This window comes from Panthera onca, chromosome C1 (genome assembly GCF_046562875.1).
Source record: "Panthera onca isolate mPanOnc1 chromosome C1, mPanOnc1 haplotype 2, whole genome shotgun sequence".
Lineage (NCBI taxonomy): Eukaryota > Metazoa > Chordata > Mammalia > Carnivora > Felidae > Panthera > Panthera onca.
This window is the reverse complement of record NC_138346.1, coordinates 146,582,107-146,606,698: the sequence shown is the minus strand read 5'-3', so window position 1 is coordinate 146,606,698 and position 24,592 is coordinate 146,582,107. Positions and strand designations below refer to the sequence as shown.

Below are 24,592 nucleotides of genomic sequence, written 5' to 3'. Positions count from 1 at the left end.
ACTTATTTCACTTAGCATAACACTCTCCAGTTCCATCCATGTTGCTACAAAAGGCCATGAAATATGACTGATTTTTGAGTGTTCTTGTAACCTGTAATATTGCTGAACTATTTTATTGTGGAAGTTTCTGGTAAATTTCATGGGATTTTTTTTTTTAATGTAGATGACCATTTTATCTGTTAATAGGAACATTTTGGTTCATCCTTTCCAATCTGCATGCCCTTTATTGTCTTATTGAAGTGGTTAGAATGCCCAATACTGTGTTAAATAACATTGCTGAAAGCATATGTCCTTATCCTGATCCTGATCTTAGGTGAAAGCATTTAGTCATTCACAGTTATATATGCTAGTTGTAAGTATTTGTAGAATCTCTCTATCAAGTTCAGGAAGTTCTCTATTCCATATTTTTAATTATAAATGCCTGTTGAATTTTGTCAAATGCCTTTTCTGCATCAGCTGGTAGGATTATGTGATTTTTCATCTTTATTCTTTTGACATGGGGATTATATTGATGGATTTTTGAACATTGAACCAGTCTTCCATACAAGAATAAACCCTACTGGGTTATAATGTATAATTTTCTTCATTGCTGGATTCAGTTTGGCTTTTTTTTTTTTTTATGAATTTTTTACATCTAAATTTATGGGAGAATTTTCTGAAAAGATTGTCTAATAGTTACATTAGTTATATTACGTGAGTTTTGGTGGTTTATCCTTTTCAAGGAGTTGGTTGATTTCATCTAAGTTGTTGATTCAGATTGTAGATTTGATTTTAGTGTTTTCTTACTGTTTTTTTAATGGCTTAATATTTATAGTCACACTTGCTATTTTATTCCAGATATCGTACATTGTGTCTTTTTGAACTTTGTTAGTCTTGCTGGAGGTTTATCTTATTGATCTTATTGTCTTATTGATCTTTTCAATTAACTTTTGTTTCATTCATTTTTTTTTTCCCTCTGTCATTTTTAATATCATTGGCTTCTGCTCTTATTTTTTACCATTTCCTTCTTTAACCTGCTTTTGGTATATTTTGTTCTTTTTTATTCCTTGAGGTGCAAGTTTGGCTACATCCCACACATTTTGTTACATTATATTTTCATTTTTATTCAGCTTTGTGTATTTTAAAAATTTCTTTGAAGACTTCTCTTTTGAACTATAGATTACTTAGAAGTGTGTTTTTAGTTTCTGAGTGCTTAAAATTTTTCTTTCTGTTGACTAGCTTGATTCTTTTATGTGAACGTGCTTTTTATGTTTAAATTCCTTTAAATTTATTTAAGGTTTTTTTTTTAACTTTTTTAAAATGTTTATTTTGAGAGAGAGAGAGAGAGTGAACAGGGGAGGGGAAGAGAGAGAGAAAAGAGAGAATCCCAAGCAGACTCTGTGCTGTCAGTACAGAGCCCGATGGAACACTCAAACTCATGAACCATGAGATTATGACCTGAGCCAAAATCAAGAGCTGGATGCTCAACTGACTGAGCCACCCAGGTGCCCCTGTTTAGGTTTGTGTTATGACGCTGGTTCTGTTCTATTCTGGTGAATATTCTATGAGCACTTGAAAAGAATGTATTTTGTTCTTGTTAGATGGAGTAGTCTGTAAATGTTAATAATTAAATCTTCTTTTTGATGGTGGTGTTTGGTTCTTCTGTCTTCTTGCTGGTTTTCAATCTTGTAGTTCTGTTTTGCTGAGAGGGGAGAGTTGAAATCCTCAGTTATAATTGTATATTTTTTCTGTTTTTCCTCTGGATTCTATCAGCTTTTGTTTCTTTTATTTTAAAGCTCTGTTGTTTCCACATTTAACATTACTATGCCTTATTGGTGGATAGATCATTTTATTGTTTTGTAATGACTCTCTTCTAAAATTCCCTGATAATTTTCTTCACCTTCAAGTCTGCTTCTCCTGGTATTAATATAGCCACTGTTGCTCTTATTTTTGATAAGAGCATGGCATCCTTTTCATTCAGTCTACTTATGCCTTGATATTCAAAGTTAGGGTCTTATAAATAGCCTCTAGCCAGGTCGTACTTGTTAATCCATTATGCCAATCTCTGTTTTGAAATTTTGTATTTAGGCCCTTTACACTTAAAATTAATTACTGACATATGTAAGAGCATAAGTCTGCTAGATCACTATTAGTTTTCTGTTTGTTCCTTCTGTTTGTTCCTCCTCTGTTTCCCTTTTGTTGCCTATATGTGGGCTACCTGAACATTTTTTAGAATCCATTTTTATTTATAAGGTTTTTGAGCATATCACCAGTTATTCGTTAAAGTGGTCCCTTGGGTGTTATGATGTGCATGTGTAACTTTTTTTGGATACTGTTGGTATTGGCATTCTACCACTTTGAGTGAAATGTGGAAATCATACTTCTACTTAGGTCCCTTTCCCCATTTTAAAGTTAAAATTATCTTGTTTACTTTACATTGAGCACATCAGATGATCATAAAAATTCATAAGGAAAATGATATTCTATTACACTTAGCCCTATTTTTATTCATTTTGTCTTTTTAAAGTTATAAACCTCTTGCAGTTATCATTTTCTTCTAGTTTGAGAACTTCTTTAGCCATTCTTTATGATTAAGACTGCTGCTGACAATTTTTCTTAGTTGTCTTTGTCTGAGAATGTCTTTGTTTCCCTTTAATTCCTGATGGATATTTTCACTGGGTATAGAATTTGAGGTTGACAGTTCTTTCAGCATTTGAAATATTATACTGCTTTCTTCTGGCATCTATGGTTTCTGTTAAGAAATGCATCATTTCTCTCTAGCTGCTTTCAGAACTCAAGCTGGTTGGTTTTTTGTAGTTTTCATAAGTCTGATTTGATATATTTTGGCTTTTTTTAGATGACCATAAGGTTATCCTTTCTGGGACTTGCTCAGTTTCTTGAATCTGTGGATTTATGCCTTTTGGCAAATTTTGGAAGTTAGCCATCTTGCCCCCAATTTAAATTTAAAAACTTTTTAAATGTTTTATTCTTGAGAGAGAGAGAGACAGAGCATGAGCGAGGGGAGGGGCAGAGAGAGAGAGAGGGACACAGAATCCAAAGTAGACTCCAGGCTCTGAGCTGTCAACAGAGAGCCCGACGTGGGGCTTAAACTCACGAGCCATGAGCTCATGACTTGAGCCAAAGTCAGACGCTCAACCGACTGAACCACCCAGGTGCCCCTCCTCCAATTTTTTTCGGACACATACTCTTTCTTTTCTCCTTTTGGGACTCCTGTAACACAAACGTTAGATTTTTGTGGTTTATTTATTTTTTCAATCTATTTCCTTTCTGTTGTTCTGTTCATATTGGTTAAGTTCTACTCATCTGTCTTCAAGTTTAATGAGTCTTTACTCTGTTATCTTCAATCCAGAATTGAGCCCATCCAGTGAGCTTTTTATTTTATTTTATTTTGATTTTTTTTTAACATTCATTTTTGAGAGAGCAACAGAGTGTGAGTGGGGGAGAGGCAGAGAGAGAGAGAGAGAGACAGACAGACAGACAGACAGACACACCTAATCTGAAGCAGGCTCCAGGCCCTGAGCTGTCAGCACAGAGCCCAACACCAGGCTCAAACTCAGGAACTGTGATATCATGACCTGAGCTGAAGTTGGACGCTTAACTGACTGAGCCACCTAGACGCCCCAAGTGAGCTCTTTATTTTAATTGTTTTTTAATTTTATAATTTTCTTTATTCTTTTTCCTATCTTCTATTATTTGCTGAGGTTTTCTATTCATTGTTTTCAATTTTTCAAAAAAAATTTTTGGTTAAAGCATTCTTAATGATGATTTCTTTAAAATCCTGTAATTTCATTTCAACATGTGAGTTATCTTAGTTTGGGGTGTATATTGATTATCTTTTGCCATTCAGTTTATCATTTTCCTGGTTCTTGGGTGAGTGATTTTTTTTTTTTTTTTTAATTGTTATCCTGGACATTTTGACTATTATATTGAGTCCCTGTATCTAAATCTTCTATTTTAGCAAGCACTTACTGTTTAGGTTTAGCACACAGATTCTGGCCTACTTTTGTGGGCTTTGGTTCCAATGATAATTTACTTTCCAAAGCCCTCACAGTATTATTCTTGTGTGCTTTGTGTACCACTTGAAAGCTATTCCAAAAAGTTGGGTTTTATGGTATACTTTGGTTCTCAAACCTTTTTGCATATGAATTCTGGTCAGCTTGATGTGTGAATTGGTTCTGCCAAGTTCTGGTTCTGTGCAGGACTTCTTAGGCAGGTTTAATGAGTTCTTTTCTCCAGCTCTCTCCTCCAAGGTCATCTGTCTTTTACTCCATTCTCTTCTTGGGGTAGTGAGGAGGACTGTCTGTTCCTGCTAGATACGAGTGGAATTGACGTGGTCCCCACTTGGTCTTCATTGACGGCACACTATTGGAGGAGACAGTTGCTGTCTCAGACTACCTGCTACTGCTCAATGAGGGGCAAAGCCCAGAATCTCTTTCCTTGTATGATGACACCATACAAGTGGGAGATGGGAGTTTCACCTTGTTTTATCTTCTACCACTGGACGTGGGAGCAGGTCTCTGCTGAAGGAAGGGAGCATCATCCTGATTTGCCTACTCTTGTTGAGCTAAAGTATGTATTCTGTGCTTAGTCTCTACTTGGGCTGCCTTGTCAGGGAAGGAAAGCTACATACCAGGCTACCTCAGGCTCTGGGGAAGGAGACGACACTCCCTACTTGGTCTCTGTTGATGCCTCCCCCTTGATGAGTAAGAGGAGCCCCATTCTGGGCCCTGGTGCTGTCAAAGAGCAGAAGTTCAGTATACTCACTTCAGCTTTACTGGCTGAGAAGGAGAGCACTGCCTCAGAGTGCTTGGTGTCTGCCATTCTACTCTGGACTATCTGCTGCTACCAGTTAAGTCCAGGCTCCTCCAGACGGTGCTTGGTCGAATAGGGTGGGTGTTGTCAAAAAGGTTTCTGTCCTGGGGTGCCTGGGTGGCTCAGTCGGTTGAGGGTCTAACTTCATCTTAGGTCATGATCTCATGGTTTGTGAGTTCGACCACACATCAGGCTCTGTGCTGAAAGCTCAGAGCCTGGAGTTTCCTTTGGATTCTGTGTGTCCCTCTCTCTCTCTGCCCCTCCCCCCAACTCGCACACTGTCTGTCTGTCTCTCAAAAATAAATGTTTTAAATTTTTTTTTTAAAAAAGGTTTCTGTCCTGCTGAGCTGTTCCTTCTCACCATTCTTCTAGAGAGAAAGCAGACTCTTCTTGAGAGTCTTCTTTTTTTTTTTTTTTTAAATTAATTAATTTATTTTGAGAGAGACAGCATGAGCAGGGGAGGGGCAGAGAGAGAGAGAGGTAGAGAGAATCCCAAGCAGGCTTTGCACTGGTCAGCATAGTGCCCAGTGCGGGGCTTGATCCCATGAACCATGAGGTCATGACCTGAGCTGAAATCAAGAGTTGAATGGTTAACCAACTGAGCCATCCAGATGTCCCCACCTCCCCACCCCACACCTTTTTTTTTTTTTTTTTTAACTTTGGCTTTGGAGGTTCTTGTCTGATACCCAGGTGGATAATTCTGTGATAAAAATAAAACCCAGAGAATTTACCACCTTGTGTTCCCCAAGACCTGAAGTTTCTAACTGGTTTGCCTTTTTTTCACCTCTCAGAGTCTTAGAATTGTCTGCTGTTTTATTTCCAGAGTGTTTAGTTGTAGTTAGTTATCAGGCAGGAGTAGAAAGAAATGAGCCTGTTCGATCTTGTCCAGAACCAGAAATTTGACAAGTCTGATTTTTGTTTTAGTTTCTCAAGCAGGGGTGCTTCTTTCTTTCACCTTATTTGGGTAACTCTTAATCATCTCTTGGGTCTCAGAATAAAATTTACTTCCTCAGAGAGTCTTAGAGAGGCTTTCCTCAATGTTTTAATCAAATTATAGGTGGGTTTTTCATTGTTCTATCTTGTTTTTTCATTGCAGTTATCACAGTTTTTAATTGCGGTTTACTTGTTGAATGTGTGTCTTTTCTCTAGATGTAAGCTTTTTGATTGTAAGGATCCTGTCTTTTCTTTTAGAAAAAATGCTTATTGGGGCACCTGGGTGGCTCAGTCGGTTAAGCATCTGACTTCAGGTCAGGTCATGATCTTGCAGTCCATAGGTTCTAGCCCTACGTCAGGCTCTGTGCTGACAGCTCATAGCCTGGAGCCTGCTTGCATTCTGTGTGTGTGTGTGTGTGTGTGTGTGTCTCTCTCCCCCTCCCCTGCTCTCGTTCTGTCTCCCTCTCTCTCTCAAAATGTTAAATAATGTTAAAATAAACAAAAAATGAAAAGAAAAAATACTTACCATTTTTTAGAACAGTTTTAAATTTATAGAAAAACTGAGAAGACAATAGGAAGTTCTACATACCCCAGACTCACTTCCCCGTTTTTAACATTGTGTGTAAATATGGTACATTTGTTACAGTTAATGAATCTTATTAGGAATTAAAATCCATACTTTACTCAGATTTCTTTAGTTCTCATTTTTTTTCTGTTCCAGCATCCCATCTGGATGCCACATTACATTTGGTTGCCACTTCTCTTTAGGCTCTCCTTGGCTGTTTTAGTTTCTTAGACTTTGCTTTTTTTCTTTTTCTTCCTTTTAAAATGATCTCAACAGTTTTGAGGAGTGCCAGTCAGGTATTTTATAGATGCTCCTCTATTAGAATTTGGTGTTTTTCATTATTAGACTAGAGTTGTGGGTTTTTGAAAGGTAAATTACAGTGTTAAAGTACCATTTTACATAATACCAGCATGACTTATCACTGTTGATGTTGACCTTGATCACCCAGCTGAGGTAGTGTTTGGTCAGGTTTCTCCTGACTCTAAAGTTATTTTTTTTTCCCTCCTTCTTTTCATACTCTCCTCTTTGGAAGGAAGTCACTATGCACAGCTGACATAAGGAGTAAGGGGGTTAGGCTCCTCTTCTTTGATGGCAGTGTGTGTGTGTGTGTGTGTGTGTGTGTGTGTGTAAAAATTATGTTGAATTCTTACATACAGGAGGTTTCTCTCCTATATACAGGAGGTTTCTCTCCTTTACCATTAATTTATTTGGTTATTTATTTATACCAGTATGGACTCATAGATATTTATTTTATACTTTGGATTATAATCCAGTACTACCTTATTTTGTTGCTAAAATTGTTCTAGTTTTGGCCAGTGGGGGTTCTTCAAGCTGGCTCTTGTGTCCCTTTGACATAGTTCCATCAATGGCTATGATTTTTGTTTTGAGTACTTCTTTACTTTCTTGCACTACAAGATGCTCCAGGCTCATTTTGAATCTCTCCTACTCCTAGAATCAGCCGTTTCTCCAAGAAGTCCTGTTTCTTTTCTTGGAAACTAGTATTAGGAACCAGGATCTGGGCACTAGGTGTATCATTAAGGAGTAAGGTCATGATTATAAAGTATCATTTAGGAGATCAGAGATCTGAGAAAGGAACGCAGGCTGTTACAAGAGAATCAAAGTATATTACACATACATATGAAACAACCTCACTGAAAGGAGTGGTGGGGAAAGGTGTTAACCTAGGTAACCTTGAAAATGGAAAGAATCTGCAATACTAAAAGCCAAAGGAAGTACATGTAAGCACTGTACTGTAGTTGATAAAGTTGTTTCCATAGGGATATGGGTGGATAATTCTGATCCTGCTGTAAATGTATGCTGGAATTGAATAATTAAAGTGGATGGCCAGTAGTAGGAGCCAGATTTCTTAGTGGAAGAGAATTTACAGATGAACAAGGGAAGGAGACTAGAATGAGGCATATAGATTATGGAATAGAGTTGGAGGGGTCATTATGTAGTTCTAATACAATATAGATATCCTTTTTTTGTCCCCCCACTGTGTATTCAGTATGCAGCACAGCATCTAGCATACATAATAGGTATTCAGTAAATATTTGTGAGATGAATGAATTAGTCATGTTTGGCCAGGATATGGAACACTATGGTTTAGCTCAGTCAGATGTCCATCCTTAGGTCATTCAGCCATGGCCAGGGATTATGGAATCACATTAAAAACATTGACACCTTCTCTAGAGTCACATGGTTTGAGTGAGATAAGAAACATTTCCCAAAAGCTCAAGGAAGAAGAGTATGCAAAATAAGACCAAAAATAAAAATGACTAACAGCATCCTTTGGAACAGAGGCAGAAATCTGACCCATTACGTTCAGTTTCATGGTATAAAATGAGGTTATTTTAAAGTAGTAGTGTACACAAATACTTAATAAGGAATATTGATCTTGATATTGAAAACATATATAGACATGGATTTGCAGTTGTCATTACTAAATTAGATTAAACTTCATGTTTCAAAGCAGGAAGCCAGATGTATTATTTATGACTCTGATTTGTGATAAGAGAAATCATAAGTCAAACCAAATTCAAGCAAAAGAGGAATTGGTTAGCACTAAGTTTAGGGGTATGGGAGTATGTTTAAACGTGATTGGGGGCGCCTGGGTGGCGCAGTCGGTTAAGCGTCCGACTTCAGCCAGGTCACGATCTCGCGGTCTGTGAGTTCGAGCCCCGCGTCAGGCTCTGGGCTGATGGCTCGGAGCCTGGAGCCTGTTTCCGATTCTGTGTCTCCCTCTCTCTCTGCCCCTCCCCCGTTCATGCTCTGTCTCTCTCTGTCCCAAAAATAAATAAAAAACGTTGAAAAAAAAAAAAAAAAAAAGTAAACGTGATTGGATTTAGATGCTCAGCCTGTGTCCTCCATGGTTTTTTTCTCTTTAATTTTCATCTTTACTTTTTTCTGGGTTAGCTTTGTTTTCTGCTGGCTATGATAAGAAAAACTTTTTTGGGAGATGGCTGATGAAATCACCAAGGCTCAGGCCGTCTGGCCTGGTAGCAAGATGCTCTTTGAGATCGTTCACAAGGAAATCCCAGCCAAAATCCCAGCCAATATGACACTGGTCATATTTGAGGATGATCAGTGTCTTGCTTTCCGTGACATTTCCCATGAAGCATCAACACATCTTCTGGTGATACCCAAGAAACTTATATCCCAGATTTCTGTAGCAGATGATGATGAAAGTCTTCTCAGACATTTAGTGATTGTTGGGAAGAAATGTGCTGCTGATCTGGGCCTGAAGAAAGATTACTGAATGGTGGCAAATGAAGGTTCAGATGGGGGACAGACAGCCTGTCTATCATGATGAATTGGCCTCCTGGTTAAGCATGTTTTAGGGATAATTTTCCCTTCTCTAGGCAATGATCAATGTTTGCAAGTTCCGATATGTTAAATGGTATACTTATTTTTGCCTGTGTGTGGAGAGATTGAGGAAATAATTTTTAAAACCCATGCATTATAATAAAAAACAATGTTGCATGATTTACAGTAAAAAAAAATGCACTTCTCTTTGTCAATAGCTTTAATAGCTTTTTTTATTGTCTTTGCAACTGGTGTTCTCTGGAGAAGGACTTTCTTATTAATCCCTGAAAAGGACCTCTGAATAGGACTACTTCAATCCATGACTAATCCTAAATCAATCACTGAATCTAAGGATTGGGTACTCTGACCTACATGCAGTTTATGGTTAGTTTAATCACAGGAATGGTGAGGAAGTAAGGTGGATTTTTTTAAGCAAATCTGTTTTGAAAGGTGATGATTTTGTTTTTTTGAAAGAAGAGGATTGTTGTCTCTATCTACTTCCTTCTCAAAGTGTGGAGGTGGGGAGCAGGGGGCGTAAGGTGGGAAAGAAAAGGAAAAACAATTTTTAACATAATGACAATGTTATTGACATCCCCATCATCCCCATTAGATTGTTATACTTTTTATCTCTTGGAAGTCACAACGAGTAATTAATAATTATTGTTATTGAAGAGACTTCTTAAAGCGATCATTATTTCTTGCCTTCATTACTACAGTAGCTTCAATTACATATTTATTATAGTGTCACAAACTTTCAAGATTCTCTGGGTATACTAGGTGTTTTTTTCTGGTCTTGCCTGTGCTCAGTTATGCAGCTGTATTCAGCTGGTGGCTAACCTGGACTGGAATGCCTCAGTCACATGTCTGGTGTCTCAGCTGGAATGGTTGGAACAGCTGGAGTGCTTTGGTTCTCGTCCACATGGCGTCTGTCCACATGATCACTTTCATCTTCCAGGGCCTGTCTCTCTCTCTAGCAGAGTAGTCTGGACTTCTGTAAATAGTATTTGGGGTTTCAAGAGTGAAAACACAAGTTATGAGACCTCTTGTGTCCCCTTCCTCATCATCAGAATGTCACTTCCATCACACTGTCAGAATAAGTCAAAAGACTAGTGTTGAATCACTTTGAAAGGGGGACTACAAGACAGTGTAAATGCAGGAAGGCAGGATTCATTTGAGACCATTTTGCGGTGGTCTACCAGAGCTTCATAGAGCATATAGCTTCCCTGCTTTTCCCTGCTTCTCCCAATCCTCAAATCTACTCTTAACGCAGGAGGTCATAGCATATCACTTATTTGCCTAAGCCAGAAGCCAAAGTCTTTGTATTGCTTACAGGACCCTAATGATCCTTGGTCAGATAGGGATTTATATTATATCTAAAACAAGAAATCCAAAGTAGGCATGGTAGGACTTGTGTAGCAGTTTAGTAAAGCTGGCAGGGTCCCAGGACCTCTCTCTGCTTTGCCATCTTTAGTTTGTTGGGTTTTGTCCTATTTGTCCCGTATTGTCACATGAAGATGGCTCCTGCACCTTCAGGCTTTGGGTCTGCAGTCTAAGCAAAATGAGAGAGAGGTTCACCCAAATCCTGGGCTGGCTTCTCATTGACAAAAATTGTCATATAGCTACTTCTAGCAGCTAGAAAGTCTAATGAAGTGACAATTTTATCTGTGTACTTTGTTGCATATAGCAGAGTGGGAATTTTCTCAGTAAGGATAAAGGGAGGATGGATATTATGTAGGCATCTAGTACTATCTGCTTCAGTGCTGTGTGCCAGGAACTGCACTGTTACTATGAAAGCATACTTCTTAGTCTTAGGCATATCTATTATGAGACTTAGAAATGATACAGTCAAGGTAGTTGCAATAATTGCATTTTCATGTGAGGAAATTGAAGCTTTAACATGGTTGCAGTATCAGAATTTGTACATCACCAGATTGACTCCAAATGCTTAGTTCTTGCCATCATACTATATTCCAGCTGAGCTTTCTGTTAAACACATGCACGCGCGCGCACGCACACACACACACACACACACACACACACACACAACCCCTATGGCCTATTACATTTGTGTAAAGCTATGTTGCTTCTTCAGAGTATGTTTTTCATGTCTGTCTACCTTAATAAATTGAATATCTGGAAGAAAAGTAGACTGTGCTATTTTCCATTGCCTAGCATTCAGTGAACGTTTTGAATAAATGTAGTTTTTTTAAAAACTGGAAGATAGGAAAGTCAAACATCATTTTGCAGATGAGCAAACAGGAACAGCGAGATGGGATAACCTGCTTGGGGTTGCATATAGCTAGTGACAGAGAGCTGGTGTTAGAACTGGTTTCTTGCTTCCAGTTGAGAGTATTCTCCCCTGAGACACAGATTGGATTAGGATGAAATTAGAGATGAGAAGTATGGCCTGCCACTATTCCTGATTTAAGGCACCTAATATCCATTAATTAATGCAAATTAGATCAAGGTGTAGTTCAAATGTAAGGAAATGGATACTCCTAAGATCTCTAAGAAGGCAGTATGGAGTAAAAGAGCACCGAATTAGGAATCACAAGACTGGCATTGTAAACCCAGCCAGGTCACTGACTTTTCTTTGTGACCTTAGGCAAATTGCTTAGCTGCTTTGAACCTGCTTTCCTCAAAACTAAAAGGAAATTAGGCTACTTGATCTTTGAAGTTCCTTCTAGCTAAAACATTGTATGAGCCGTTGTACCCAGTGACTTTTTATGGGTGCTCTAGCATTTCTTGGCATCTATCAGGTCAGACTGTTTTATATTTCTATAGTGTAGGGAAAGTAACAGCTTTTTCACTTCTTCTCTGGGAACTTGGCCAGTGAGGAGTAAACATCCTTTCCTATCTCTCCCTAAATGAAGTATTTGATCATAAGTGACAGACTTTTCCATTTTGTTCTTTGAATCTGATCTGGTTCTATTTTAAGTTTTCTTAACCTTACTGGAAGTTTGTTAAAATGTAGTAAATTGAAAATAACAGGGTGCCCGGGCAGCTCAGTAGGTTGAGTGACTCTTGATTTTGGCTTAGGTCATGATCTCTGTTTTGAGTTCGAGCCCCACATTGGTCTCTGCACTGTCAGTGCAGAAATTGTCTCTTTGTACCTCTCCCGCATGCACATGCACACTCTCTTTCTCAAAAATAAATAAACATTAGAAAAGAAAGGAAAATACCAATTCATGTTTTAGTCTACAGATCAAAATTTTATTTTATGAAGTAAAAATAGTTGTATTTATTAAATACATATTAACACATCTGTGTATTTGAAATACTTGATTTACACATGGTATGGTCTAGAGTGGAATGTGTAGTCTTACCCTTTACAGTAGAATTTTACTGACTCAAAATAACCTAGTTAAATAGCAAATATACTGTAGACTATACAATACTGGTGGTATTTGTCTCTCTCTGTCTCTCAATAATAAATAAACGTTAAAAAAAAAGATAAAAGCTCAAAATCTTATAGAAGTTTGATGGGTTGGGGGGGGCTTTTGTTGTCACTAAGGAAAAGACGTCTGTTGCCCTAATTGTCATTCATTTGTTGATGAAACGCCTTTTCTCTGTTTACTTTTCATTCATTTATCTTCATGCAGTACTTCCTCATTTTCCATATTCTCATTTTGGAGCTCTTACTAGATGGATCTTGGATCTTATCATTTTTATCTTCCATGCTTTTTTAATTTCTCATATCTGTGTGCGATGAATCAGAAATTTTCTAAGTTTTCTGTCTGCCAGTATACTAACTCATTATCTTGGTTCAATCCGCTATTTATGTATCTACTGAGATTTTAATTTATTTTGATTCCTTTGAAATCCATGTAATTTTTACTTTTCGTTTCCTACTCAATGAGGTCTCTATTATTTCTTTTATGTAGCCACTTGAAACCAGCTTACCTAAAAATAATTTCGATTGTTCTATAAATCCTGAGGGTATTAATTTCACTGATAGTTTCCTCGTGTTTGGATTTGATTCATCTGTTTGAATGACTGCATTAAGGATATGGATGATATAAAATATAAAGTAGGTAGAATTAACCATGAAACACATGAAATATTTTTTTAACAAGTATTTTGTGATGGTGAATTTAGATTGATAGTAAGATAAATAGGGCATGAAAAAGAAAGACAAAGGCAAAATAATATAAACAGCAAAGTGTTAGATTAATTTGACTAGCATGGAGTGGCTAGCTTATGATTTCAGTGATAAAAGATATGAGAATTATGAGGTTTCTTTCATGTATAGATTGGTGGAGCATCAAGAGTACTTTTACGAGTTTAATTTTATGCTTAAGATTAGTTCATTTTTTTCCTTTTAAAAATCTTTTATCTGCATACTTTCTGAGTATATTAATGAATTTTTAAGAGAGTTTGTGATTAGAGGTTGCATCTAACTGTGTTTTGAAAAGATGAAAAAAGATATCTACTGTTTAATTTTGCGGTAAGCATGAAATTTTACAGAGTAGAAAACAGTTGTGAATGGAGGATGAAAGTGGTAAGCTTGTAAACGTAAATTAATATAATGTAGATAGTGGAGACAGTTATTGCTGCCTATAGAACAACCTACTGAGACAAAGATTATCACTGAAGATTTTTACTGGTTAAATATTTATTTTCTGAGGCTAATTTATTTTACTTGTGTCAGGAATATTATTTCATCGCCTAGTACTGATTCTGACATTTATGATATAATTATTTTATTATTTTTTTTAGGATAGGGACATAATTTAATAGATAAAATATCCCACATGTTCCAAATGCAAGAAAATTCTATTTTTCAGGAAATTTCACAGTGTATTGCAACTAAAATTTTTAGGAAAGTAGTAATAGAAAGTACTATAACCTTTCTTATCTACTGTCAGAGGACTTTTGGTTATTTTAAATTATTGATTATATTGTAGACATCTCTTACACTCCTTTTCAAAAAATATTTAAGCCATGTCACAACAAAAGATGGGAGTGAAATATGGTTACTAAAAATTTAGTCCTATGCAAAAAGGAAGAGGAAACAAACATGCTAACCACATATGGTCTATATCGAATTTTAGCTAATGTAGTTGCTGTGGTTGAATATCAATTTTGCCTTTGAGTTTCCTGGAATATAAGTAGTTCTCCTTATCAGAAAGAGGAAAGCCTGAGTTCCTCAGCAGTGACAGATTTTCCTGACTTCTATAAGAAAAATATTAAATAATGGACAAATCATTAAGAAAACAGAACTACTCTGCCAGGTGTAAGCCTGCCTTCAAATTGATCATAGTCTTTGGGGTGGTGAGGAGAGGCATTTAATCTAAATTCTAAGAGGGTATAGGCAGGAAATTCTTTTCCATGAAGAATTGTGATCTACTTTGATAGAAAGTAAAAGTTAGCAGAGAAAGGACTAGGAAGAAATGGTTGATTTCTGCAGGAAAGGTGATACATTCCAAAGGTACAGCATGCATTAGTAGCTGAGCCAAGATAGTTTGTGTCCAGCAGTAAATTCTGTAGTTTGATAGAATTGGAATTTAGGGAGAAAATTGAAAAGAAATGAGTTGAAGTAGGCAAAAGGCCTTCAAGGATTCACATCAAATATTAATGCCATTTTCGTGTAACAGTATTTTTTAACAGCCTTTATATTTTACTACCACAGTTCCCAAACTGTGCAACAAGGCTCTCTGGGGTGCCTCAGCAGACTCTCAGGATGTTGCAGTGTATTTTAAAATTTCCGGGGAAACACAGTGACACCATTTGTTGAGTATCATGTGAACTAACTGGACTCAGGTTTCAATATTAGATTTATCTACATTCCCTTTATGGAGGAACAGGAAATGAGGCTGGTAGTGTCCAATATGAATTCAAGGTTTGAGAAATTGTGAAGGTACCCAGTCATCAGACACAGTCCATTAATACGTAACTGTGGTTATTAAAGAATGAAAAAAAAAAAGTAACGTTTTCTTTCAACTTGTGTTATTTCAATCAGCTACTAAGTTATCATAATTTAACTATTAAGTAATTAGGATCTTAGTATTTAGTAAACAGAATTGTTACATATTTCTCTTGGCCTGTGGGGCATATGGTAAAAATTACTGATGCACTAAAGTCACCATGAGCCAAGAAACTTAGGGAGTCTCTAGCTTAGTACATAATATTAAAGCACAAATTTGTGAAAGCAGTTCATATTTTCTAAGTCTGTGAGGATAGAAATAAAAAGATCTACAGAAATGAAGTTAGCTTAAACTTTTTCATCTGAGCATTGTTTGCCTCAATCCACTTTACCTGAATCTAGACAGCAGAAATTTGGCATTTTATTTTTTAACAGTAGTAATATGCTATTGTTTTTGATAACCAGCCAAAGGTAGATTCACAGCTTTGGAAACTGAATAAATGGATAATAGGACTTACATTCCATTATAAGTAGTGAAAAATGTAGACATTTTTTTCGACCCAGATACAAGATCATTCTGTATCCACATAGTTGAGGATCAGAAATTTAAGGCCAATCAGGTATAGATCACTTATCCTAGGAATTCTTTTTTTTTTTTTTTAAGTTTATTTATTGATTTTGAGAGAAAGATAAAGAGCTAGCAGGGGAGGGAGAGAGAGAGAGGGAGACAGAATCCCAAGCAGGCTCCACGCCATCAATGCAGAGACGGATGCAGGGCTCAAACTCAACAACTGTGAGTAAGATCATGACCTGAGCTGAAACCAAGAAAGAGTCGGACACTTAACCAGCTGATCCACCCAGGAGCCCCTTATCCTAGGAATTCTTTTTTTTTTTAATTTTTTTTTTCAACGTTTTTTATTTATTTTTGGGACAGAGAGAGACAGAGCATGAACGGGGGAGGGGCAGAGAGAGAGGGAGACACAGAATCGGAAACAGGCTCCAGGCTCCGAGCCATCAGCCCAGAGCCTGACGCGGGGCTCAAACTCACGGACCGCGAGATCGTGACCTGGCTGAAGTCGGACGCTTAACCGACTGCGCCACCCAGGCGCCCCGTAGGAATTCTTAATCTCAGATCAATGGAACCTGGAAATTATATATACAAACATGAAATTTTCTTTGTCCTACTGTTTTTTGTCAGAGTTCCAAAGCGGTTCTTGGACCTAAAAAGCTTAAGAACAGATTTATCAACTACATTCTTTGCATAGTATGCCCTTTGGCACAGGGTAATTTGGTCCAAAGCCAAGATCCCATATCTTCTCATATATTAACTCATTATTCTGCAAGATAACCTGGTTTTTTAGAGGTTAAGAATTAGATGTAAAAAGTATTTGTACCTAGGAACTTAAATAGAACTTATTTATATGGTTATGATGAATTCTCAAAGAAATTAAGGAAAATTTTTTAATTAATTGCATCTGTTCAAAAGCTACATAAGGGTGCATAGTGAAATGTTTCTCATTTTTATAACCTTTTATAACCACAAACTCAATACCTCTTCCCCAAAGTAAACATTATCCCTAAGTTTTATGTTTCAGAAGTTGAAAATTTAAAAACCAGTTGTATTAGAGTAATGGAATTTAAAATAGCAAATGATATACAAATAGCTAGGGCATAACTTTGGTTTGTAGATTAGATGTACTTACCCAACCTGATTTTTACGTTAAGATGAATAACTGGTACTGTGTATTGTCTTAGCTTCTATCAGTAAGACATAATTGAGACATATTTTCTGGTAATGATGTTTTTGTAGTCAATCACATTATCAATTGGGATAAATAGCCATGAAATATATAGAGTTCTGTATATAGTCTATCTGAATCCTGTTGCATTTAATTCATTATCCAAAAAGTGATCATAAGGGTATAACTTTATTTTTGCCAATATTTGTTTGGGGTGTGTGTGTGTGTGTGTGTGTGTGTGTGTGTTAGAGCACATGTGCGTGCACGTACCAGCAGGGGAGAGGCAGAGAGAAAAGGAGAGAGAGAATCTCAAGCAGACTCCCCCCTCCCACCCCCCACCACCAACCCCTCTGTGAGAGCCCTATGTGGGGCTTAATCTCACAACTGAAATCATCACGTGAGCTGAAATCAAGAGTTGGAGGCTTAACCGGCTAAGCTACTCTGGTGCCCCCACTATTACTTTTTTTAAGTTTTTTTTTTTTTTTTTTTTAAATAGAAGATCAAATAAAATTATATCTTACCTTTGGAATTTAATAATTTTTACTTATTGAGTGACTGTACAATGGGCCAAGAATTGTGCTTGAAGCTACACATAAAATATTTTGTATTATCACAATAACTCTGAAAGGTGGCAGTATTATGTAGATTTTACAGATGATTAAACTGAATATTTATTTGAAAGGCTAAATAACTTGCTCAAGGGGTGCCTGGGTGGCTCAGTCGATTAACGGTCCATCTCTTGATTTCTGCTCAGGTCATGATCTTGCAGTTCATGAGATCAGGCTTCGCCCTGACAGCGTGCAACCTGCTTGGGATTCTCTGTCTCCCTCTCTCTCTCTCTGCCTCTTCCCTGCTTGCTCAGTCAGTCTGTCTGTCTGTCTCTCTCTCTCTCTCTCTCAAAATGAACATTAGAAAAAATAAAAAATAAATAAATAAAGGTTTAAAAAAAGTAGCTTGCTCAAGGTTCATAGCGTAGGTGTTAGGGTCTAATTTGGGTTCATAGGATATCAGAAATCCACTGTCTTTATACAACCCTAAGATGCCTTTGTGTGTAGATGTGTTTATTTTAATATAAATTTGTCAGGTAATGCTATTTAGTGAGTGGGCAGAGTTTTTTAACTTAGGCTCTTATATGGCAATAATAAAGGTAACTAGTCTCTTGCTTACTAAGAAAAGAATTAAATGTAATTAGGTATAATGTATTTAATAAAGAATCACTGAATACACAGTTTTGTTCTTATGCTTCACATTTTACTGAGCAGCTAACTTTCCTAAACTATCACATTTGTATGTTTCGTTTTTTTTTCCTGTAGGGAGATTCCCGGAGTCTTCCATTTTCTGAGAATGTGAGTGCTGTTCAAAAATTAGACTTTTCAGATACAATGGTGCAACAGAAATTGGATGACATCAAGGATCGAATCAAGAGAGAAATAAGGAAAGAACTGAAAATCAAAGAAGGAGCTGAAAATCTGAGGAAAGTCACAACAGATAAAAAAAGTTTGGCTTATGTGGACAACATTTTGAAAAAATCAAATAAAAAATTAGAAGAACTGCATCACAAGCTACAGGAACTAAATGCACATATTGTTGTATCAGATCCAGAAGATGTTACAGGTATATATGTATTTTATTTGATGTTTTTATAGTACATTAATAAGTATATCATCTTTGAAATTAGTAAGCTTTGTGAAGCTATAGTTTTTAGTTTTTCTGGAAGTACAGGGACTGTATTTTCTCTGATAGTTAAAGTCTTGTTTATATTCTGTTCAGAAGTACAGTGGCTTGATGGATATGAAAATTGAAACGTTTACTTAGAGATGAGTAACTTTGCTGTCTACTCTCTTACCCTCTGTCAGTAAGACATCACTTAGAGTTATTTTTCCAAGATTAATGTTTTGTACTGAGTCAACCACATGCTCTTACCTGATTCATCCTTGTGATCAGCAACACGAGTTTGCCAGATGACTTTTAAAGTTAAAAATGTATTCTGTGACCGAGGGTTATTTTTATTCTTTGCAAACGTAATTAATCAAACCTATGACCTTTGTTCTTTGTGCTCGAAGCAACTGAATTAACAACTAAGCCAACAGGCATATCATTTGAAAAGGAAGAGGAAAATTTTAAAAACCAAACATTACTTTTTTTTCCTTAAATATAGAAAATAAAAGGAAAATCTAACCTGTGAGTTCAACCTAAGATTTTTAAACAGTGGAATTAACAAATGTTCATGTTGGAAATTTTTCAATGGTACAGAAAGTAAAAACAGAAAACTAGCTCTCTCTACCCTAAGCTCTTTCCCTAAAAGTAGCATTACTTTTTGTTGTATATCCTTCCTGAAAAAAATTTCTATATTTGTATCAATATTTATCAATATATACATTCTTCCTAAAGCTTTATACATAAGACACATTTGTCAATAGTTTGTCTTTGCAGAGATTGTATTTTGAGCAAGGTTTGTAATCTCTGTAACCTTCAATGTATTCATTGGCAGAGAAAAGGAGTGGTATATCTACAGTAATGTATCCAACTGCATAGAAATTTTAGAATTTATAATACTCTGAGAATTTAGAATTTATAATCTAAATTCATAGAATTTAGAATTTATAATCTAAATTCATAGAATTTAGAATTTAGAATCTCTGAGATTAGTTAATAAGAAATAACAGATATAAGCAAAATTGAATTTGACTAGTACATGAATTTGACTAAGAACCTCAAATTACCAATCTAAAAAGTTGCATAAAATACTTCAGATATTCAGTGTACTTGATAAAACTTATTTTAATGTATAAGTTTCAACATCTAGGACTTTAGGAATTTCATTGGAGACTCTCTATGTAGAGATTTCAACCTTGTAAGAATAGTTGAATCTTAAAAATAACAGAAATCATAGAGAAACCAGTCTTCTTATTTTAGAATTGAAGTCATACCAATGATGTGAATTAATTTCCCCAGAATAACAAAGTTAGCTAAGAACTCTTCAACCCCTCATCTAGTATTATTCTCTTACCCACACATTCAATAATTGTATATAAATGGAAATTTATATTATGAAAATACTTTTCTTAGCAATATCATATAAACTTAGAAATAGCTTGTTCTGTTGGAACTCTGCCGAGCTCTGTATTTTTTGCCCATTAGACTGCTTTAGGAGAGGTCTAAAATAAGAAACAGCCCTGGCGCTTTAAACTCTGTTTATTTAGAGAAAACATTTTTTCCTCACACAGTACTGATAACTACCTTGTAATTGGAATATTGAAGAGTTTTTGCCACATGAAGAATAGCCTATTTTGTTTTCCCAGTCCCTCTTAAAAAACTAACTCTACTGAAATATAAACTACATATGATAAAATGCATAGTTTAAGTATATGATTTGATGAGTTTTAACAGATGTATGTACCTAGGTAACTGTCACTGCAACCAGTGGATCCTGAAGCTTTCCATCACTTCATTGGTTGTCTTGTATACATTAATTCTCAATCTCTAGTCTGCATCCCTGGCTTTAAGCAGCCACTATTCTATCGTCTGTAACTTTAGGTTTGTCTTTCTTAGAGTTTCATATAAAGAAATGAGCTTTAGGTCCTACTGTCAAATTCTTTTCCTTTCTCAGAAGCCAATTTGGTTATCGCTGTGAAACCTTCCCTGACTTTGAGTTTATTAAAAAAAATTGTTCTCTTTGCAAATGGCATATTCATACAATTTGGTAATAAGTTTTTTTTTTTTTCTTTTTCCATCATCACTTATTTAATAGCAGTAAAAAACAATAAAAAGGACAGGATTAAAAGTAGTTCAAAATTAAATTTAGGTCAGATTGCCATAAAATTTTCTGTGTTTTAAATTGCATATTAAGGTAAACAAAATCATTTACTTTAATTAGGTCTGACAGGAAGATTCAAGAACGTAGTTCTTTGCTTTCAGTCCTGTAAAGTATGTGGATTAATAACAAGTGTTTATTAATATTAATAAGTCTCATCTTAGAGGTATGCAAGCCTAATGCTTAAAGAAAAGGGACATAATTTAAGTCTGCATTATATGAATAATTACTATGTACCTAGTTAGGCCCGCTCTCACTTTACTTCTGAAATAATTAACTCTTAATCTTTAGCTTTTTATTTGTAAAATAACGAGTTTTATCAGATGAACTTCAAGACTTAACTATAAAACTCTCTGAAATATTGCATATTATAATATCAAGATCTGATCATTTGGGACTGTTATTGGTAAAATATATTGAGTGTTCATTTATTCTTAAGAGTAGCAAGAAATTAATTTTTTTGATGTTTTCTTCAAGCCCATAACTGTTTACCTTTTGTATACTTTAAGATAGTCTCATTGGAACTAGCCCACATAGAAGTTATAAAGATACTATTAGATGAGGTTGAATGTACCTTAAGAAAAAGATTATTGGATCTCTGTCAAGTGGAGTGGTAATTTAAGTCTTAGTTGGCACCTGAGACTCCAAAAGGAAATATTTGGGAAAGAACCAGTATCTTGAATATTTCACTTTTGTGTATTATCCCTAAAGAAGATGATAAGAATGTATTTCATATTTTGTGAAGTATAGCTGGTAATTTGTATAGTATAAGCCCGTTTTCATCTTATTTCCTTTTCTTATACCTCTTCCCATTTCCATCTTCTCATACTTCACCAAACTTAGACTGATTTTTACCTATTAAAGTAATGGATATTTTCTTTAATATCTAGAAGATCCAGAAGGGAAATACTGATTTGGTATAGAACCAATAATGTTGGAGTTTTTTTAGAGTTAACTTCAGAAATTCCTCTAAATTCTGGAGATAATAACTATATTAAAGGAGTTTTCTTTCCAAGTGAAGTTTATGAAGTGTTTCTTGAATAGAAGTAAAATTTTTTTTTAATTCTTGACCTGTCTACCTAAGTATGGCATAGAAATTGTAATTGACTTTTATATGTATTAAATATAAGTGTGAAATATGTAGCCTGATTTGTTATGTGATTCTACATATTTTTTATTTCTCACTGAATTTCTCATTTTGAGATAAACATACTTTGTATTAAATTTTGGATTCTTAAGGAAAGGGTTGCCATTGAGTAGTTAGCAAGTCACTTATAACACCCCTGGATTTCTTTCCTCATCTTTAAAATCATGAGATTACATGACTCATAGATTCCTAACCTTTGAATTCTTTAATGATACACTTAAAAAAAACTAATACACAGTAACATTGATTCTTTTTTGGTATACCATTTCATAAATTTTAATATACACTAGGTTTATCTAACCACCATAATCAGAAAAAGGAACAGTGCTGTTTCTTTGGAGTCACACCCTCTCCTCATTCCATATTCCTTGGCAACCACTGGTCTGTTCTCTATCACTATAGTTTGCTTTTCATTCATTCATTCATTCATTCATTCATTTATTTATTTATTTATTGAAATTTATTGCCAAATTGGTTTCCATACAACACCCAGTGCTCATCCCAAAAGGTGCCCTCCTCAATACCCATCACCCACCCTCCCCTCCCTCCCACCCCCCATCAGCCCTCAGTTTGTTCTCAGTTTTTAAGGGTCTCTTATGCTTTGGCTCTCTCCCACTCTGACCTCTTTTTTTTGTTTTTTTCCTTCCCCTCCTCCATATAGTTTGCTTTTCAAGAATGTCCTACCAATGGAGTCGTAAAGTGTATAATCTTTTGCCACTGACTTCTTTCACTCAGCATATTGCATTTTGAGATTCATCCAGGTTCTTGCATTTATCAATAATTCATTCTTTTTTATTGCTGAGTAGTAAGTCCATTGTATAGATATACCACAATTTGTTTATCCATTAACCAAGAACATTAGGGTAGTTTTCCAGTTTTTGTTAATTATCAGTAAGGCTGCTGTATCTACCTGTTAATAGATTTTTGTGTGAACATGTTATTCACTTTAGTAAATACTGAAGAGTGTGATTGCTACATCATGGGTTAGAGTATGTTTAACATTATAAGAAACTGCCAAAATCTTTTCCAGAGTGGCTATACCATTTTTCATTCTCATCAGGAATATATGAGAGCTCTGGTTGTTCCACATCCTCTCTGGCTCTTGGTATTGTTAATGTATTTTTTAACCAGTCCAACAGATGTATAGTGGTTGATGGCACACATTATTGTTGTCAGAGGTAGGAAAGAAGAAAAATAAGGTAGCATTATCTTAAGGAGAATTTATGAAAGAACTGTGCATGCCCTAGGTACAGAGTTATGTACAGAATGAAGAAGTCTTCTCTACCAGGCAATACAAGGACAGTTTTCAGACATTAAGATGTAATATAACAGGTACAAGCAGTTCTGAAATTTTTCATGCCTACGTTGTTTATTTCAGCTTAAACAAAAAAATGTTACAGCCCACAATCTTATCCATGCTATTTTTATAAAATATTAAGAAAGCTAAACCACAGTTTGTACTAGTTACAGAATTTCTCAGCAGGGTGCCTGAGTCAGTTGGTTAAAAGCATCTGACTCTCGGGGCGCCTGGGTGGCGCAGTCGGTTAAGCGTCCGACTTCAGCCAGGTCACGATCTCACGGTCCGTGAGTTCGAGCCCCGCGTCAGGCTCTGGGCTGATGGCTCGGAGCCTGGAGCCTGTTTCCGATTCTGTGTCTCCCTCTCTCTCTGCCCCTCCCCCGTTCATGCTCTGTCTCTCTCTGTCCCAAAAATAAAATAAAAAACGTTGAAAAAAAAAAAAAAATTTAAAAGCATCTGACTCTTGATGTCGGCTTAGGTCGTGATCTCACATTTGTGAGTTCAAGCCCCATGTCAGGCTCTGGGCTGACAGCATGGAACCTGCTTAGGATTCTCACTCCTTCTCTCTCTGCCCCTCCACTCCCTCTCTCAAAATAAAATAAACTTAAAAAAAAAAAAAAAGAAAAGAAAGGAAACTTCAAAAAAAAAAAAAGAAAAAAGTTCTCAGTGACATTACTTTAATTGATGACATATGACAGAGGCCATCCTGAGTACACAAAAAAATAAGCATCCATTAATAATACATGAGTATTCCTATAGTCTGAGCATGTTGAGATGGCTATATAAGGTGAGCCATTTTGTTTAAATAAAAAAGCTGGCTTTGGGGGGGAATACAAACATTTAATATAACTGTAACACATGGCAAGATTCTGGAGCAGTTTATTCTTAAAATATCTGTTTATAAATACCAGGTAAATACCAGAATGATGGTGAGTGAACAGTAGCTAAGACTTGAGATTGAAGTTTGTGAGGGAGATAGAGTGCTTCATCATACTACTACTTTTATTAATTTAGATTTGGCTAGGTTTGTTTCAACAGTATTTCCTCGTGCTATCTTTTTTAATGCAATAAGTAAATAGACTTATTCCATAATCAGCCATCCTGGCTGTATAAGTACCAGTTAATGAATATTGATCACTGGGCACCAGCTGTGTATAAAATAAAGATCAAAGGTTATATGATCTGAGATCTCATCCAAGTTGGACCATTATATAGTTGTATGGTTGTACACCACTTGCATCCCCTCTAAGCCTTGTTTTTCTCATTTGTAAAACCTGGAGGATAGACTGTATATGCCCTTTCTAGGGTGTTTTGTGAATAAGACATTTTAATAGCTTGACGAAAGGTCAGTTATGAGCACCTACGCTCTTCTAATTCTGAACATGAAACCTCTTGTTGGATGTAGATAAAGTCTGAGGAAGCTTTCTTGGGGTTGGGAAGACTCAGGGTCAGCTGTGTTACTATATACCTCCAAATGAAGGAGCCAGTTTAAGGCTGGACCTTAAGTAATCAGGAGCCTTCTAAGGATATGGATTGTTCCTATGTTCTAGAACTCTAATTCATCTTGGAAGCCAACTGCTCAGTTGTGGTTTTGGAGAAAATACTAAAAGCTCC

The 24,592-nt window shown here is 36.0% G+C and overlaps 1 protein-coding gene and 1 pseudogene across 2 annotated transcripts in view; both read left to right on the top strand.

Moving 5' to 3' along the window:
• The window catches only part of PKN2 (protein kinase N2), a 128,029-nt gene that overhangs the window by 29,897 nt on the left and 73,540 nt on the right, over positions 1 to 24,592 (top strand). For both annotated transcript variants that reach the window (XM_078451711.2, XM_078451710.2), the window contains exon 2: positions 18,034 to 18,334. In XM_078451711.2, the coding sequence (XP_078307837.1) occupies positions 18,034 to 18,334 (301 nt within the window). The remainder of the gene's footprint in view (positions 1 to 18,033; positions 18,335 to 24,592) is intronic.
• LOC132670883 (adenosine 5'-monophosphoramidase HINT1 pseudogene) lies at positions 8,646 to 9,747 on the top strand (annotated as a pseudogene).